Genomic DNA, 17,483 nt, shown 5'->3' with positions numbered 1-17,483 from the left:
ATGCAGCTGATGAAGACCTGAAGGTCGAAACGTTGCTTGATTAAATTCCTCTGGAGCAGTAGTTTTCAGTGTTCAGACTTCACTTCTTTATTTGTCTATATCATTTAGTTGTCTTGCACCTGTGTCCTAATTGGATGTTTGGGATGTGCACACCATTTTTGTATTTTCATATATGCGGCTGAAACAGGAAGCCTAGTGCATCCCAAATTTTTCAACATGAACATTTTAATACAACATTATAGTCATTATGGCCTATGGCCTTTAGAAAAATGTTTTTTGAGGAGGTGGGGTAGTGTACAATAGGCCCCTGTGGTGCGGCCTAAGCTTTTGTTCTTAATGGCATTTTTTTCCCCCTTACATTACTTTTACTTTGATACTTTAAGTAGTTTTTTAAACCAGTACTTTTACACTTTTACTTGAGTAAAAAGCTTGAGTTGATACTTCAACTTCTACAAAAGTCTTTTTAAACCCTAGTATCTATACTTCTACTTGAGTAATGAATGCAAGTACTTTTGACACCACTGGTCTTTTCTCAGTAACAGTAACCACATGTCTTGATGAATCAGGTGATTGGGATGAAAAGCACTTTGCAAAGATTATAAACATGCGTAGCACAGAGAGCCTGGATCTGATTACAAACAATGTTTGAACAGTATCCCTTTTTCCCTTTTCTACTGAAAGTCAATCAGTATAAAGGTAGTTAATAAATAACATTAACATCAGCTTTTTAAAATCAGCATTAAAATGGTACAAAATCATCTAAAAGTTAGACATAAATACTAATGCTGACAGATGTGTACCTCAATGTTGAAAAACTGTTTTAAAGGTCAGAAGGTTGAGCCTTAAATAAATATTAAAGGAATAAAATTAACATTGGATAAGTAAAAAATAAAAAGTTTTCAAAGTTTTCCCTTCACGGCACAGTTGCACAACAGCCAATCTGGCTAATTTACAGAGATGGACAGATTATTTTGTGATTTCGACTGAATGCCTTGGAACAATGTTCTTTTTCATGTGGTTAAGCTAATGGCTCTCTTGAGCCACAAAAATGCCAATATTAGCCAAATTATCCTCTACATTTAACCATTTTAAATTATTCGTACAGTAGGTAGTATATACTGACCTATCAAATATAATGTCTTAAAGTTCAGCTTTAACTGATGATACAGGCATTCTAGACCAAGTTAAAAAGAGCAAACTCTCAACAAATCAAAATTATATTACATATAATCTTCAGAGTATTTTAGTTTGATGCCAATATATTAGGCCTACAATAATATTTTTTTCCAGTCCTGAAATATTATTTGAAATGTTTGGGTCATTAAAATGCTAATCTTGTTCTTTAAAAGGTTCTCTGGAACTGTCAGCAACTAAACATTTGTCTGAAAAGTCTGGGAACAAGGATGTGGCTGCTCTTCTCTCTCTCTCTCTCTCTCTCTCTCTCTCTCTCTCTCTCTCCACAGCCTTGCACATTTCCTTCTATCCAGTTGGTCCACTCTGCCCCCCCCCCCTTTTTTTGGAAGGTTTCTTTTCTTTTCACTTTGTCCTTTTTGTTGTTTTCATTTCACCCCACCCTCTTGGATGCCTCCATGCTCCTCCCTCCGTTCTCCTCCTTTCCTGCATTTTTTCCCTGGCTCCTAACGGCATGCTGAGTTTGGGAGTGCAGGAGGGAGATGCCTTAGAAACGCTGACAGGCTATAACACTCTCAGAGACACATAGCAGTGCGGCCCAGTCAACGCAAGCATCCTCAGTGCAGCCCAGCAGAGCTTCTGTGGACCCTCATGTTTGGACCTGCCAAAATGAAGGTAGGGGACACATTAGGATAGAAAATTACACTAGTACTGCATGCCATTTAACTTTTGTAAATGTAAACTGTTCAAACAAATTACATTGTTACACATAATGGGAAGTGCAATTATGTGAAAACATTTGCAGATGCCAATGAAGCTGAATCCTTGTGCATAACAACATGCTTGTACAATAACCGATTTATTTGTTTTTTGTTTGACTTGTTAAATTATTTAACTTTATCTGTTGTTGGTTGCTCATTCACATAAATGTTTAGGAATGTAGGTGCTTTATTTTGAGAGATAGCAGCAATGCCGAGATTATTGTTAAGTCAAACTATCTTAGAAATGTACATATCAATTTTAAAAGCAGGTGCAAAGCAAAACGACGCAGTTGGGTTAAATGTAACAACACCCTGGGTTTCATATGGTTTTAATATTACAAAGTAATTCATTCTGCTAGTGATGCATCCCACCCTGCCCCTAAGGATTACTATTAAATCATAGGCAATGTAGGATCATGGTAAATTTCATGAAGACAAAAAGAAATCTGTTATTATTATTATTATTATTATTATATGGAAAGGTTAGCACTGCCACATCTTACAGGAACCAAATCTAGGACAAGAATTCTTGAGACATGCCATCACAAAGCCAAGTTCTAAAAACTGCATAACTAATGTTGTGTAACAGACTTTTCTTGCATAATTTTACGTATATGGCCCCTCCTAAAATACTACTGGCAGTGAGCAGTGGTTTATCAGGGAATGGTTCACCATGTTCCTCCAGTCAGTTACCAGTAGATAAAAAGTCCAACAATATCGTTTTTTTTCTCTCCCACTTTCAAATGTCACAATGTGGAAGTAAAATGGGTTGCAAAAGATAAGTAGAAGATGAAAGTTTTTGCCTGGTTCTTTGAACCATGGAGAATGTTTAAGTTCAGACAAAGTGGCTTTTATAGGTCAGGGGTGAATCTGGCCTCAGTGTTATGCCAAACAGACTTCAAAGGAACCACACATAATGTTTGAGCTTTGATGTCAACACCAAATGACCTATTGCTAGTTTAAAGTAAAATGAATGGCAGTTCTAAACAATGTTAAACCCTTGAGAAATTACTATGTAATGTAGGATGTGCATGAATAGTTCGAGGAAGCTCTTCCTTGCAGTCACATGAGTAACTCCCATGCTTGTGTTCGGAAAGCATACTAACATTATACTGTCACCATTTCAGCAGGATACATTATGTATAGTATGAATTCATGTGATAATGTAGCATTCTGCTGTTTAGGAGTTTTGTTCTCGCATAATGCATATTGTTTCAAATATTATTTTAGTAAAATAGTATGCATTATACAATAAGTATAATGCCACTAATTAAGTGGCAAGTTAGTATTCCATTTCAAACACAGTTTCACAATTACATGCAACTTGGCCTATTAATTACCAATAATTGATATATTTTTATTGTGTTTGATTGCAGCCCATAATTGTGCTTATAATGGCAAGTCAATAATACACTGAATCCATAATTTGTCACTTTAATTCTTGAACTATCCTTCACCTAAATGGCCACCGGGGACTGTGGAGGCCGCTGGTGTCATTCCACTATGTTGATATGAGCTTGTTATTCTTTTAAAAAACAACTGGAAAAGTTTACTCATTTACACTCAAATGACTTGTGACCAGCTGTGTTTCAAGTGCTTGTTCTTTCTGTTAACACTAGCATCCGATGAACTAATTGTAATTAATAAGATAAAAGTTTACTTACTCCCACTTTCATTCCCGGAGGTTCGTTCAACTTCCTCTAAAGAATTTATATCACAAAACAGCTGCAAAGAATTTTAAAGATTACGAATGTGAGGAAAAACAGCATGTACAGTAGGAAAGGGTACATGGCAGATTGAACCTGGCATATGGGGGCTTCAGCTGTGCATGACTAGTGACAGAAGCACAGAGTATTCAGTGTGTGGTTGAAAGTAGGTCACTGGGGTGCATATGGTCACACATCCAAACCCAAGAACGGAGACAGTCCCTCATTTCTATAGCCAAAGTGTCCTTCTTTACCCCAGTGTTTATCTTCAGCTCCTGACCTCAGACTGGAGAGTTTAGAAAAGCGTTACAGTGCACCTGGTGGGCCTCACCTTCAATATGATCCAGAACCAAACACCAAAGCAGAAAGACAAAGAATTGGTCGACATTTATTGATGTTGGAATTTAACAGGATCACTGACCGGAGACCACACACTTGTTTTCCAATGAGAAAATCCACCAAAACCACACCTCGTAGATCAGACACGCCACTGCATGCCTGTGGAAATGTGTAGGGATGACAAAAAGCACAATGCAGATTAGTAAATAGTTATTATGATCTGTTGTGATAAATTAACAGCTATTTATTATGACACATTCACTGGCTGTTTGCAGTTTAGGAATATGAAAGAATACCAACATAATTTCCTTTTATGATGTTTAACAAGTATATTAACATCAAGATTATTTCAAAAAGGTGAAGTGTGTAATTTCCACATCAAAATGGAATCTTTTTGATCGAAACCCCCAGTTTTTTCAAACAATAAAATGCAAGTTACTCCATTTTGATTAAAGTTTGAGGAGTTAAGTAAAATGCTTAAATTAATTGTTCAAAATACAACCAGCAATGTGCGTTTATAAAGTAAAAAGGGTCAACTGTTATTTTTGGTACAAGTCTTCAATGGCCAAATCCAGTTATGGCATATGGTAAATGTTTATGCATTTTACTTGACTCGGAGTTCAGGGTTACAAACCTACAGAGGGTTCAGGGACTTTTAGATGTTCTGAAAAATAGAGGTTGGATGATTATGATTTGGAGTGTGGTGTTCCCTGGAGACGAAAAGAAAGAAAAAAACACTCTCTGCTTATGCAATGCATTTATAAAGGTCAGGGTAGATGTTGATTTAGCCAAAAAGACTGGGCCTGAGCTAAAGTAGGACATGTGCTGACATGTAAACATGACCTCAAGACCCCAACATCCGCAGGAAGGAGAGGGATTCTAAAGCCAGGATATCAGATGTGGGACTGTAAACAAGGCTGAGCATGAAAACCAGGATAATCAAAGAAACAGAAGCGAAAGGGAAATAATATAAAACAGGACTTCTGGACAGACTGAATGTCAAATAAAACAAGAAAAGTATATGGACAAAATGTGAGATATAAAGATATGTATATAACTAAAATAAAAAATTAATACAATTAATAAATATATATGATCATATATGCATTTAACAGCATCAAATAACATCTGACTTTGAAACACCACACTCCTATACATATATGTGCAGTGCAGACGGTGAGCACATCATAAGCTTATGGAGGATTAGAAGTGCACAACCTCACTGCCTTACCCTAAAACGGCTTTGAACTTCAGACTGAGTGATCTGACCCCTTCTTGCATTAAACTTCCATCTAAAACGCACCGATACACTCAGAACACAGGCTTCATCTGAGAAAATCAGATTCATATCAGTATTATGTGCAGTCTATAGTTTTATACACTCACTTTAGGGCATGTTTGGATTGTGCACACTCAACAATGCTGCATGGCTCAAGGGCTGGGTGATCATGTGAGTGACCATATCAAAATATGTAATACTCGGCTCAAAAACACTAAAAAATAAAGAATGAAACATGTTTAAACAGATAAAAACTAGATTACCCATGCTATCAACCTAGACCAAACACTCTCTGCAAAAGATTATTTAATAATATCAATGATCACAGACCATGAAACCTAAGGCATGTTTACATGCTACTATGTGAACTACTGTGCAATTATTTAGTGCGTGTCATTTCCTGTAGTGCTGCAACACTGCACCACTGAAGACTAAAAAAATAATATGACAGCCTGTAATCTAACTGTTATAGTGTATATTTAGTGCACTTATTAAGCTACATGTATCTATTGTGTATAAAATAACCCTACCATTATTAATTTTTTGTTTATTTTTGATCTCACCATAATTGTTCCACAATGAGAAATTGGGTAACACTTTAGAATAAGGTTCCATTAGTTAATGTTAGCTAACTACTTTCGTTAACATGAACTAAGCAAGAACAATCCTTCTACAGCATTTATAAGTCTTAGTTCATGTTAATTTCAACATTTACTAATGCATTATTTAAATCAAAAGTTGTGCTTGTTAACATTAGTTAATGCACTGTGAATTACCATGAACTAACAATGAATAACTGTATTTTCATTAACTAACATTAACAAAGATGAATAAATACAGTAATAAATGTATTATTCATTGTTTGTAATACATTAACTAACATTAACTAATGGAACCTTATTCTATAGTGTTACCAGAAATGGTATATGAGTGTGTACGTATGTATAGTATACAAACACCTTGCACATCTTGATTGTGCAAAAAAGACAACTACTTAGGCATGGTTTGGGGATTTTTACGATCAAATTAATTACATTCCTTATGGACGAACTGTTTTCATAGAAAAAGGTTGATGGTCACAGTATTTGTAATCTTTAAGTAGATGTGTTTTGACTCTCACCACGTTTATCTTTTGGAATTCCCGCTGGCCTTGACTGGCTTGTTAAGTATTTTGAATAGTTGATAATTTAGCTGCAGCCACCTCACAAAATATATAGGCTCTTTTTTTTTTTAACTTTGTGGGATTCAATTTTTTTCAGTATGTTCCCAAGCACAAAAAAGTTTTCTTGTAAGACAGCTAGGAATGAAGGGAAACACAGTTAGGTTTAAAGCACATGTGTATAAAGACCGGTGATAATGTAATTGTTGAAGCAGTGGATTACATTTGATTTTCTATGCATATACAGTGCTTTAGCTAACCAGTAAAAAATAAGTAGTTCTACTTGATATTAGTGCAGAATTAAACTATCACAGTGACAGCCTTAAACTTGAACAGATACATCAAATGTAATTAAATCAGCAAAAACCCTACAGTATTTAACAGAATCTAAAACATATTATGAACAGCAGCATTTAAGTAAATATTTCAATATGTTAATAAAAACATAAATGCCCCTGCAAAGACTCAAATGAACTTGAAACTGAATTTAAATCACTTACCAGTGCTACAGAACAGACGAGAAAGATTTGTATGTGCGGAAAAACTTTAAGCATTTAGTCTATACTGCTTTAAGTGGATTGGAAACACTGTTTCAAAAGGGGTTGAGCTGTGGTGTCGTGAGAAGGGAAAAAAGATGAAATAGTGGTTTAGCGTGATTGCCAGTTTAAAATAGGACAATAAATTCCAAGATGTCTTTGTCATTGGTTTCATAATATTTCAGGCCACATTTGCATGATTTCATAACACAGAGAATTTCTTATCACAAAAAATGTTGTGGGAGCCCTTCATTAGCTTTCGTCACTTGATTGTTGTTAATGAAATTCCACGATGATGGTTGGATTTCTTCATAGGTTTGATCTGAAACAATTTTGTTGTTGCTATCAGTCAAATGCAACCAGCTCAAAACCAAAGCTGCTCATTTGCTGAATCAAGAATGATAATGTCATGTTATAACACAGTGCTCCCATCAGGTCCCCGGCCATCCAACAGCACAAGGCCATGTGCTATACTGTGTTCATAAGTCTATTTATGTGACTTATGATAATTAATGATTGTGCTCAGAGAAATTAAAAATCAAGTCCTTGCATACTATTTCTGTAATACACAAGTCATTTTTTTTATAGCTCTCTTGATGTTAAAGTGTATAATATTTGTTCAGTTAGCATATTTTCTTAATCTGATTGTACTGTTATTGAAATTTAGATATGCACTACAGTTCAAAAGTTTAGGGTCATTAAGATTCTTTTGAAGTCTCTTATATGCTAACCAAGGCTGCATTTATTTGATCAAAAATACAGTTACATTTTACATTATAATGTAAATAATAATGTTATAATATTTTTACAATTTAAAATGAACTGTTTTCTATTTAAATATATTTTAAAATATAATTTATTCATGTGATGGCAAAAAAAAAAAAAAAAAAAACGTTTTCAGCAACCATTACTCAAGTCGGAAATTAATCAAGTTGGAAATTAATTAAATGAATAATTCTTTGCTGAATAAAAGTGTTTTTGTAATTTTTTTGGTATATTATTCCATCCAAATAATTCTTCTTTCCTAACATCTATCCAAATAATGAGGTTATTTTCGTCTCAGATGCTGATTTCGAGCCTGGTACTACTGATGGTGGTGTTTGCCAAATGGGTTGAGCCGTATATTGCACATTACCGGGATGTGGACCAAGACACATATGAGCCCAGAGAACACCAGAGATCCCCAGAATACTACAGAGATGGCAGGTATGTTCCATGATCGATCGATCTATCTATCTATCTATCTATCTATCTATCTATCTATCTATCTATCTATCTATCTATCTATCTATCTATCTATCTATCTATCTATCTATCTATCTATCTATCTATCCCTTTGTGAATCTAGTGGAACCGAGTGCAGGCGATGCTGTGACCCTGCAGAGGAGGCCCCACAGTATGCCAGTCCATACCCACAGTACAATATTGTGCCACAGATAAACATCACCATCCTAAAAGGTACAAAAATATGTCAAAATCTACTTCAAAATGTTTTCTGCCTTTGAACTCATGAGGTAAACTTCTCCCATTTTAAGGGGATAATCGTGGTACAACAGCTTACATTTACAGAACGACTTACATAATCTGTTGACTCACTTCGACTGTATACAGTTGTTTGGGTCAACGTTAGTCTTAGCAGAATATCTCACTGACTGTGAATGATATAGGTCAGGCCCGGTTAATCACAGGCTGCTTCTGTGGGCAGGAAAACATGCACCAAAAAGGACAAACCTCTGCAGAAAGTGACTTTATGGGCCAAATTGTCACAAACAACAGAAGAGTAATGGCTGTGAGATTGGCGCCTTTGTCTAAACAACACTCCACACAAACAAGACCATCCGAGAGATGTTATTTTTAATTAATAGATGTTTAATAAAAAAAACCCTCCAAAGCTTGACCAGAACATGCAGTTTCAGGAAGCAAGGCATGATAAATTAGAGATTAAGAATGTAAAGGCCTTTTTAATTTGCTACTACATTCCTTCCCTTACAGGGGAGAAGGGAGACACTGGCGTCCGAGGACCTTATGGGAAAATGGGCAAGTCTGGGCAAAGTGGAGCCCGAGGTCCCCATGGCATGAAGGGAAACAAAGGCAGCATTGGTTCTCCTGGAGAACCCTGCAAGTCCTACTACGCTGCCTTCTCCGTGGGCCGCAAGAAGGCACTGCACAGTAACGATTACTACCAAACCATGATCTTTGACACAGAATATGTCAACTTGTACGGCCATTTCAACATGTTCACTGGCAAGTTCTTTTGCTATGTCCCCGGCATCTATTTCTTCAGCCTGAATGCGCACACTTGGAACCAAAAGGAAACATACCTGCATCTGATGAAGAATGAGCAAGAGATGGCCATCTTGTACGCTCAGCCCAGTGACCGCTCCATCATGCAGAGCCAGAGCCTCATGCTGGAGCTGGAGAGGGACGATCAGGTCTGGATTCGGCTTTATAAGGGCGAGAGAGAGAACGCTGTGTTCAGTGATGACTTTGACACCTACATCACATTTAGTGGTTACCTTATTAAGGCAAAGTCAGAGGGTTAAGCAGAGACAATCCACGGACAGCAGGGATTTATGAAACAGTGTCTATTAAATGAGGTGTATTATTCTTTTTTTGTAATATTTTTTTTAACAGTTTTACATGGTACTTCAGGAGGAACCTTAGTTTATCTTTATGATCCAGTACTGGAGTGTCCTGTGTGTCTGACCATCTTTAACATTGTTACAGAGGCTGGTGCTATTTGACAAACATGGTAAATGTTATTGCGCTAGTAATATTAAAGAAATACAAATCTATATCTACAATCAAAATAAAAAAAAGTATAAATACATATAAAGACAACGGTAGAGTTATTGCACAACATCTACGGGTGCCTTTTTCATGTGTAGCTATATCACTAATCATTTAACAAATTACTTGAAATTATTGTATTATATCTATTATAATATATCCAGCTATAAATCAGTATTAAATTGGTTGTAGAAAATGGTGCTACAATTATAATTTAGGATTAATAAAAAAAAAAAATGCAATTTCAGATCAACGTTCAAATCATTAAATCAGAAAAGATGCCGAATTACCATAATTTCAGAAAAGTTTAAATAATGCCAACAAACTACACTAAAACGGTGATCTGTCAAATATTTTATTAAATCAAAATTTGTATCATTTACAGTATTGTAGAATGAGAAAATGGGCTACTTGGACACAGTCCATGCTACAGACAACTAGAGTAACTATGATTAATAATGATCTCGGAATGTACTGTTTTATAAATGTTACATTTGTATAAATGGATGCACCGGTAAGACTTCATGGTCATATCTGTATATAAACAACTACGTTGTGAAATTAATAACAGTATAACAAAATATGCTTTAAAACAGCCAATGCTTTGAAAATCTGTTCTTGTTTTGCACAAGGTCTCTATAAAATAAAACATAATACTGGACTATTAGCACTTAACCAAAGCTCATTATTTGGAAAGTTTTTGAAAGAACCAGGTTACTGTGGTCAACAGCAAGTTTCTATTAAAAGACTAACAGGGGCTTCAGCAGGAAGCACATTTATTATTATCGTTAATTTGTAAATGTGTTCATAGTTGATTTTGTCCTTGTCAACCTAGAGGTCACTGTTCATTAAATGTAAAAAATCTGCAATAAATGAGTGGTGCTGTAAAACAGGTTCATTTATTTCAATAAACAATCTTTTTAGACTTGATGTCTGAGTGCCATTGCTTGCTATATCATAATTTTTGTATTTTGATCTGATTGTTATTTATGCATGAAATACATTCATTTTAAAAAAGCAATCAGTCCATCCAAATGTCCGAATGGGAGTATTAAAGATTAAATTAATTTGGTGAACAATAGACATATTTAAGAATAAAGAGCAGTAACAGATTTTGGTAACTTTCAATTAACTTTTCATGACCATGCTGTGTGTGTGTGTGTGTGTGTGTGTGTGATCCGTCTAAAATACAGAGGACAGAAGTGCAGGCATGACCAGTTTAACACTGAAGCGATCCTGTGTGATAAAGAGAGGGGTAACAACCTGTTATGCTACATTTATGGATTTAGTTGACCCTGCTGTATTTCAGCAGCTGTACAAATCAGAGCCTAATGCTTTTAAGAATATTAAACAGAAGATTAGACCAATAGTGAATTTGAGTAACATTTAAGCTGTTCTGTGTGACATATTCTGTGATATATTCTCATTCTGTGATCAGATTTCTGTAAACTGTTGCTGTAGTGTTGAATTCAGTGACCCTTAAGCGGTTCACAACAATGCAAAATGCATTCAAGAAAAAAGGGGAGATTAGACATAACCAGAGTGAATCTGGTAACATTAAAGCCATTCTGTGTGATGTACAGAAATGGGTAACTGAGTTCGGTAACCTATTATGCTACTTTGTCAGATTTGGTTCATTTATTTACCCTTCTCTATCTCTGCAGCTGTTCACATTAAAGAAATGTTTTATATAAAACATAGGAGATTAGGAGGTAAGACATCATCAGAATGAATTCAGGTAACATTTTAAAGCCACTTTGTGTGAAATAGACAGAGGGAACAGATTTTAGTAACCTGTTATGCTGCCCTGTCAAATTTGGTGACCCTGCTTTATCTCTGCAGCTGTTCACATCAGAACAAATGCTTCCTAAGGGACAACACAGAGGAGCTTAGACATCACCAGAGTACAATGAGTAACATAAATATATTCTGTGTGAAATACAGGGTGGATATTGATATATTGATAACTTGTGATTCTGCATTGACAGATCCAGTGACCCTTCTGTAAATCTGCAATTGTTTAAAATTAAAGCCATTCAAACATTTTTGGGTAACACTGCATCTCTGTAAATGCACATTCATGTCTCTTCTATTACTCGGTTCTCTCCATTGTTGCCATCTAGTGGTGTAGTTAAAAAGGTCTTCAAGGGATAGTTCACCCAAAACTGACAATGATGTCATCATTTACTCACTCTCATGTTGTTCCAGGTTTTTTTTTTTTCAGTGGTCAGTGTTAACTGACAGTGTAGACTGTTAGCTGTTTAGTTACCAACATTCTTTAAAATATCATCTTCTGTTTTTTCATAGAAAAAGGTTTGGACTCAAAAAATATGACAGTTTTCATCTCCCTTTTCATATCCCTTTCATTTTGAATAGTCCTACAAGAAATGTAAAAATGTATTTCTCGGTATGTGGATCGTAATAGGCCTGCTTACCATACAATGACCAAAATATAAAATAAAATATATTTAATTCGGATAACCAATTGTGTTGACCTTTAATACTTTACTTGCATTCAAAATGAATACTTAAATTGACTGATTGGAAGAATAGAGAATATGACACAATGACATATGATACTATTTTTTTTATGCTACTTTCCTGGCCTTTTTGGAATTGTCAGCATTATTCACAATCCACTTAAATCAAATCCTACTAAAAAGTAGAAGACAGAAAATATGGGGGTTGGAATGACACTGGGCATGAGTAAACGATGAAAAAATGTTCATTTTTTGGCTGTATATTGCTAAACATTCAGCAACAGCAACTGCTAGCCTGTCTGCAGAAACAGTTTTGCAATTTTGTCTCCATCTTGTGATTAAACTTGATCAGTGTTCACCGTTTTCCACAGATTTATCTCCCTCGCTAGATTAAATCATGTTCTCAGTATAAATGAGAGAGTCACCAAATCTCTAGCTCTCACTCCCCTGGAAACCTTTTTTTACTGTCTAACTTGCTGATGGTGAGGCACTTCACGTAATTAATTACAGTTTATAGTATATACAACAGTTTGATTCTTTCTCTGATACAACTTTTTGAGTAAACACGTTTCCAGGATATTTTCAATCCGTATGGGAATTTATGTGGTCATTCAAAATGAATAGAATTAATTTGAGATAATGATCTGAATACGGTACAGAAAAATGACTGTATCAAGAGTCAGCAGTCAACCAAGAAAGGCTCACTGGAGATCATTTGAAATTCAATTTCCAATCTAGCCAATAACAGGGCTACTTTGTCTACAAAAACTACAGTCATCAGATCCTAGTCTGATTGCAGCTATAAAATGCATGGACAAGCAATGGATTCAGAGTTTGTTCTGCCCATTAAAGAGCACTGGGGTAAAATGCTGATGATGTGTGCTGCTCTTGTGATGGCTCTTTATTTGGATGGGCCATCAGATGCTGCTGGGGAGGAGGGGGTGTTTACTCAGCAGTCCCACGCTTTTTCTGTGCACTCAACTGAACAACCCACTTTCTTTGGCTTTTAAAGTGCTTTTAAGGTGTCATCCGAGAGTGCTTTTCTTTTGAGCCAGTTAAGCTTACACTAACTCAGTGTGTCACTGTGACAATGTGTAAGAGAAACCGCAACCGTATAGGAGAGTATGTGTTCTGATGATAGATTTACACCCCCCTTCTAAAAAATAAGTATACTAAAATGTATTTGAAATAATTTATAAAAGTATAAATACATTTGCATATTTATGCACTTAACAAAAATACCCTGCAATTGTACTTTTAATATACTGCTAAATTGGAACAACTAACTTTGCACTTAGTGCACTTTAATGGTTAAGAATTAGTGCTGAAATACAACTAAAGATATACTAAAGTATTTTGGATTGTGCTAGAGGTACACTTTAAATATCTTGAAAGACTGATATCATTCAGTCCTCACCAATAGAGATATTAAAACACATTTTAGGCTTAATATTAAGAAATGTGCATTGTGCACAAGTAGTACTCCAAAATTTTAATCAGTAAGACTTGAGTGATATGTCATTAAGTTATAGATTTGAACAATACTAAGTTTGAAATAAATGTATTTTAAATACACAACTTTTTTTACTATGGCAATTATTACTACTATTGACACATCGTGTGTCATTTTTCATACTTATCCTTTGTAAAGCCTTGTTGGTCCACTTTAACTTGCATAGTAGTTTTTATTTTCTTCGCCATACTATAGAAGTCAGTGGGGACCAGCAACTGATTTTTTTGCTGATTGCTAATTTGAGATTTTATTGTGTAATTTTATTTTATTTTACAAAATGATTTCTTTATTTGTTATACTATTAGGTTACTCTAATTGTGCTATTTTGCTATATTTGTTTTATAGCATGTTTTAATATATTTATAAATATGTACAAATACATGTAAACAATAAGGTCTGTGTTCAAATTTATTTAAAGACTTTTACAAAAATTGCTTAAAGTACAGTACTCTACTAATTCAAGATGTTGTTCAACTTCTTAGCAACTTATGGTACAAATTCAAGTTTGTGTGCACTTTATGTTGTACAACAAAGTATTTAAAGTCTTCTCAAGTAATGTAAACCACAGACGTTATTTGATTCATAAATCGAAAACCACTACTCTAAAAACCCATTCGAAATTCCCAAAGGAACCCTTGGTGAATTAGTCTTTCCAAGTTGACCAAAAATTGACATCATGCCCGAACAGAAATATAAATCACTAAAATGTAAAAAAAAAAAAAAAAAACTGAGAGAGATAGAGACTAAGAGAATAAAGAGAACAGATAAATAGATAATTGAAAAAAAGAGGAATGACGGAGAGGGGAAAGAAGGAGAGAAAGAGAAACAGAACAAGGCAGAGTATCAGAGGAAAGAGACAGACAGAAGAGAGAAGAGCTGGAGGTGTAGAGAGATTGGTCATGAGATGTGGAGCAGTGATAGTGGAGAGCTCATGCTCATCCAGCACTATGCTCCAAAAGATTTATGTTTGGCTCCTGGACTTGGCTCTGTACTAGCCTCTCAAATTAGATTTTCAGCGTAAGTCCTGGAGCTCTGCCACTGAACCACTAGCAGGAACGAGGAGCAAATATTACATAAGGAAGAAAGAAAAAAAAATGACAAGATTTTTGTCTACTTTTCTAATTCTGCCTTTTGCCGCTTTGATGAAGATATGCACACTGATTTATAAAGCTTTTATCAGCAAGCCAAGACCACAGAAGGATAAATAAGCCATAAAAAAGGATTACGAAGCTCCAAGTAATTAACACAGGCTACGAGGACAGCTCTGAGCCAAGCAAAATCCAAAATCAGAGAGAAATGCCCAGGAAAAGACGCGTGGTTTGGCTGGAGTGAGAATGAGATTCAGCAGCCAGATATCACTGGCTCGGACCGAGATTCTAAATCCACTGTGCATTTGTGGCCATGTGGCTCCTTATCTCTGTGCCTTGCCAGGTCATCATTGTAAATAAGAGTTGGTTCCTAATTAATTAGGCGGTTGGAATGGAGGTTAAATACTATAGATAAACTGAAAGGCAGATGTAGTGTCCACTGATTCTGACATTTAGCAGATGCTTTTAACCAAAACAACTTACAGTACACATCCCAGGGAGAATCAGAATGCACAACCTGTGGTTGAAATGATAATTCCCCTTAAAATTACAACTTTAAGTCATCATTTACACACCCACATGTCATTCAAATTCTTTATGACCTCCTTTATTCTGTGGAACACAAAAGATTCATATTCATGCTGCGCTTTTCCATTAAAATGGAAGAGGATGTGTTGTCAAGCTCAAAAAAGAACCGAAATCACCATAAAAGCTTAATAAACCATATGGCTCATGCACTATATTCACAGTATACTGAAGTCAAATGATAGCTGTTTGTGAGCAAGAGACCAACATTAAAATTGATATTCTCTAAATTTCATTCATATTCAAGCACACTAGAGCAACTGGTTATGAATATGTGGCTGTGTGAATGACTTTATTCACATAACCATATCATATGGCAAAAACATTCACTTCATAAAGCATATATAATATTCTGATTTGGTGCTCAAGAAATATTGTCTTTGTGGAAACCATGATACTTTGATGAATAGAACATTCTATATAATAGCAAAGGATATCTGAATAGAATCTTTTGTAACATTAAATATGTCTTTACTATCACTTTGGATCAATTTAACGTGTCCTTTCTGAATAAAAATATTTATTTCTTTGAACAATAGTGTGTATAATGCTAATTACCAAAATACATGGTGAAAACAGGTTCAGTTGCAACTGTAATTGGGTGAAGTATCATATTTACTTTAGAGCAAAAGTTTATTCTGCTTGTTTTATTATTATTTTATGATCTGTTAAATAATAGGTTCCTGCTGCAGTGAAAGTCAAATACAAGTCAAAATTCTGGCTACACAAGACAACTGTGTGAGTGAGTGATCTAGCTCAAGCACTGGTAGCTCTCCAGACACACTTAATTTTCAATTATTGATGAAAAATATGTATCTAAAGCTAAAACACGTCCATAAATCCTAAAGTTCTTCTCTTTTCAATTCCAAAGACACATAAACTAAAACTTCTGGAAAGCTTAAATGCATTTGTTTCAAACTTTCTGAGTCAATACCTATAGGGTCCACTCTGATGCAGTGTTTGCTCACTCAGAACTCTTTTTTTTTTCTCTCTCTATTCTATGTATTAGTTTTTTTTTTTTTTTTTGTATGGGTTGTTGTTTTTGCTGATTTACCTGCATTCATCTGAGAACACCCAACTCCTCATCTTGTCTCTGGCTAGTTCTTTCTCTGACACAGGGGTCTGCTTTTCCTTTAGTCCCATATCCTCTTTGTGCTCTGTTTGACAGGCCGTGTTGTCTGTAACTGACCTCTTTTGCTTCTGCACTTCATTGCCAAACTTGTTCTATGAAACTCTCCATCTCTCTCAGGCTTTACCGCTGCCATGAAAAGTGGGGGGAAGAGCGTAAGAAAATAACAGGAGGAGAGAGAACTAAAAGCTCAGTGCGAATGGTAACAAAATGGTCCGGCTGAACCCTTTTTCCATCACTCTCCAGCTATATAACAGTCATTACCCTTCCCAAGCCTCTCTTGGAGACAAGCTAAGCACTTTTCAGAAGAGAGAGGACAATTTGTGTTCGCTGTAGTGGCTCACCTGTCACAGCTAGTCCTTGAAGTCCTTCACTGGTATGCTACCATCTGTTTTCAGAGGCTGGTGAGCGCCGTCAATTCCCAATTTGCACTGAGAAAAAATGCAACTGAGAGGACTTGAGCTGCCGTAAGAAGGTCTGTCGTCTCGTTGTGGTGTGCTCCGATTCACTGTCCTGAGAAAGTTTTAATGAAGTGAACAATTATGGGGAAAGGCTCAAATACAACCAGCTTGCTTGTTATGTAAAGTCTGTCTTTAGGGAGTGATTAAACTTATCTCATGCATTAATTGAAACCAGTGTACTGACGGTAATGAGTCTGTAGTGAATTGCATCACAAATCTGATACCATCTCCGGTGAGTAATACAATTTCGTGTCTGGATGGTTATAGAAGAAAATAAGAGACATAAATGAAGTTGTAAAGCATTGAAAACAGAGCAGCATGATATGTCTTCATAAGCAGTTTTCAAAACACACTATCCTCACATTTCTGGTACCTTCTCATAAGCCTATTTGTGAAAGACTGTGTTGCCACTGTAAAGCCAGAAGATGGCAGTCTTGTCTGCGCAAGTCTTTGCAACCTCTTGCGCTTCACTTTCAAACTGCTTAGAGTCATGTTTTCAAATGTCTGCTTAATATTTTTAATCTCA

General features: G+C 35.6%; 1 protein-coding gene and 1 long non-coding RNA gene across 2 annotated transcripts; one reads left to right on the top strand and one right to left on the bottom strand.

The window, feature by feature from the left end:
- Positions 1-1,553: 1,553 nt before the first annotated feature.
- Positions 1,554-10,626, top strand: LOC127969436 (complement C1q tumor necrosis factor-related protein 1). The gene is made up of 4 exons (XM_052571381.1): positions 1,554-1,806; positions 7,975-8,117; positions 8,260-8,369; positions 8,904-10,626. Exons 1-4 carry the CDS (start codon positions 1,783-1,785, stop codon positions 9,452-9,454), a joined length of 828 nt encoding a protein of 275 aa, XP_052427341.1. The 5' UTR covers positions 1,554-1,782; the 3' UTR covers positions 9,455-10,626.
- Positions 3,821-7,337, bottom strand: LOC127969437 (uncharacterized). Its single transcript, XR_008156267.1, has 3 exons — positions 6,876-7,337; positions 6,337-6,513; positions 3,821-4,096 (listed from the first exon to the last, which is right to left on the bottom strand). It is a non-coding gene; the product is annotated as an uncharacterized LOC127969437 (long non-coding RNA).
- Positions 10,627-17,483: the final 6,857 nt, after the last annotated feature.

This window comes from Carassius gibelio, chromosome B12 (genome assembly GCF_023724105.1).
Source record: "Carassius gibelio isolate Cgi1373 ecotype wild population from Czech Republic chromosome B12, carGib1.2-hapl.c, whole genome shotgun sequence".
Lineage (NCBI taxonomy): Eukaryota > Metazoa > Chordata > Actinopteri > Cypriniformes > Cyprinidae > Carassius > Carassius gibelio.
Note: the sequence above shows the minus strand (reverse complement) of the source record. Positions and strands in the feature narration are given on the sequence as shown.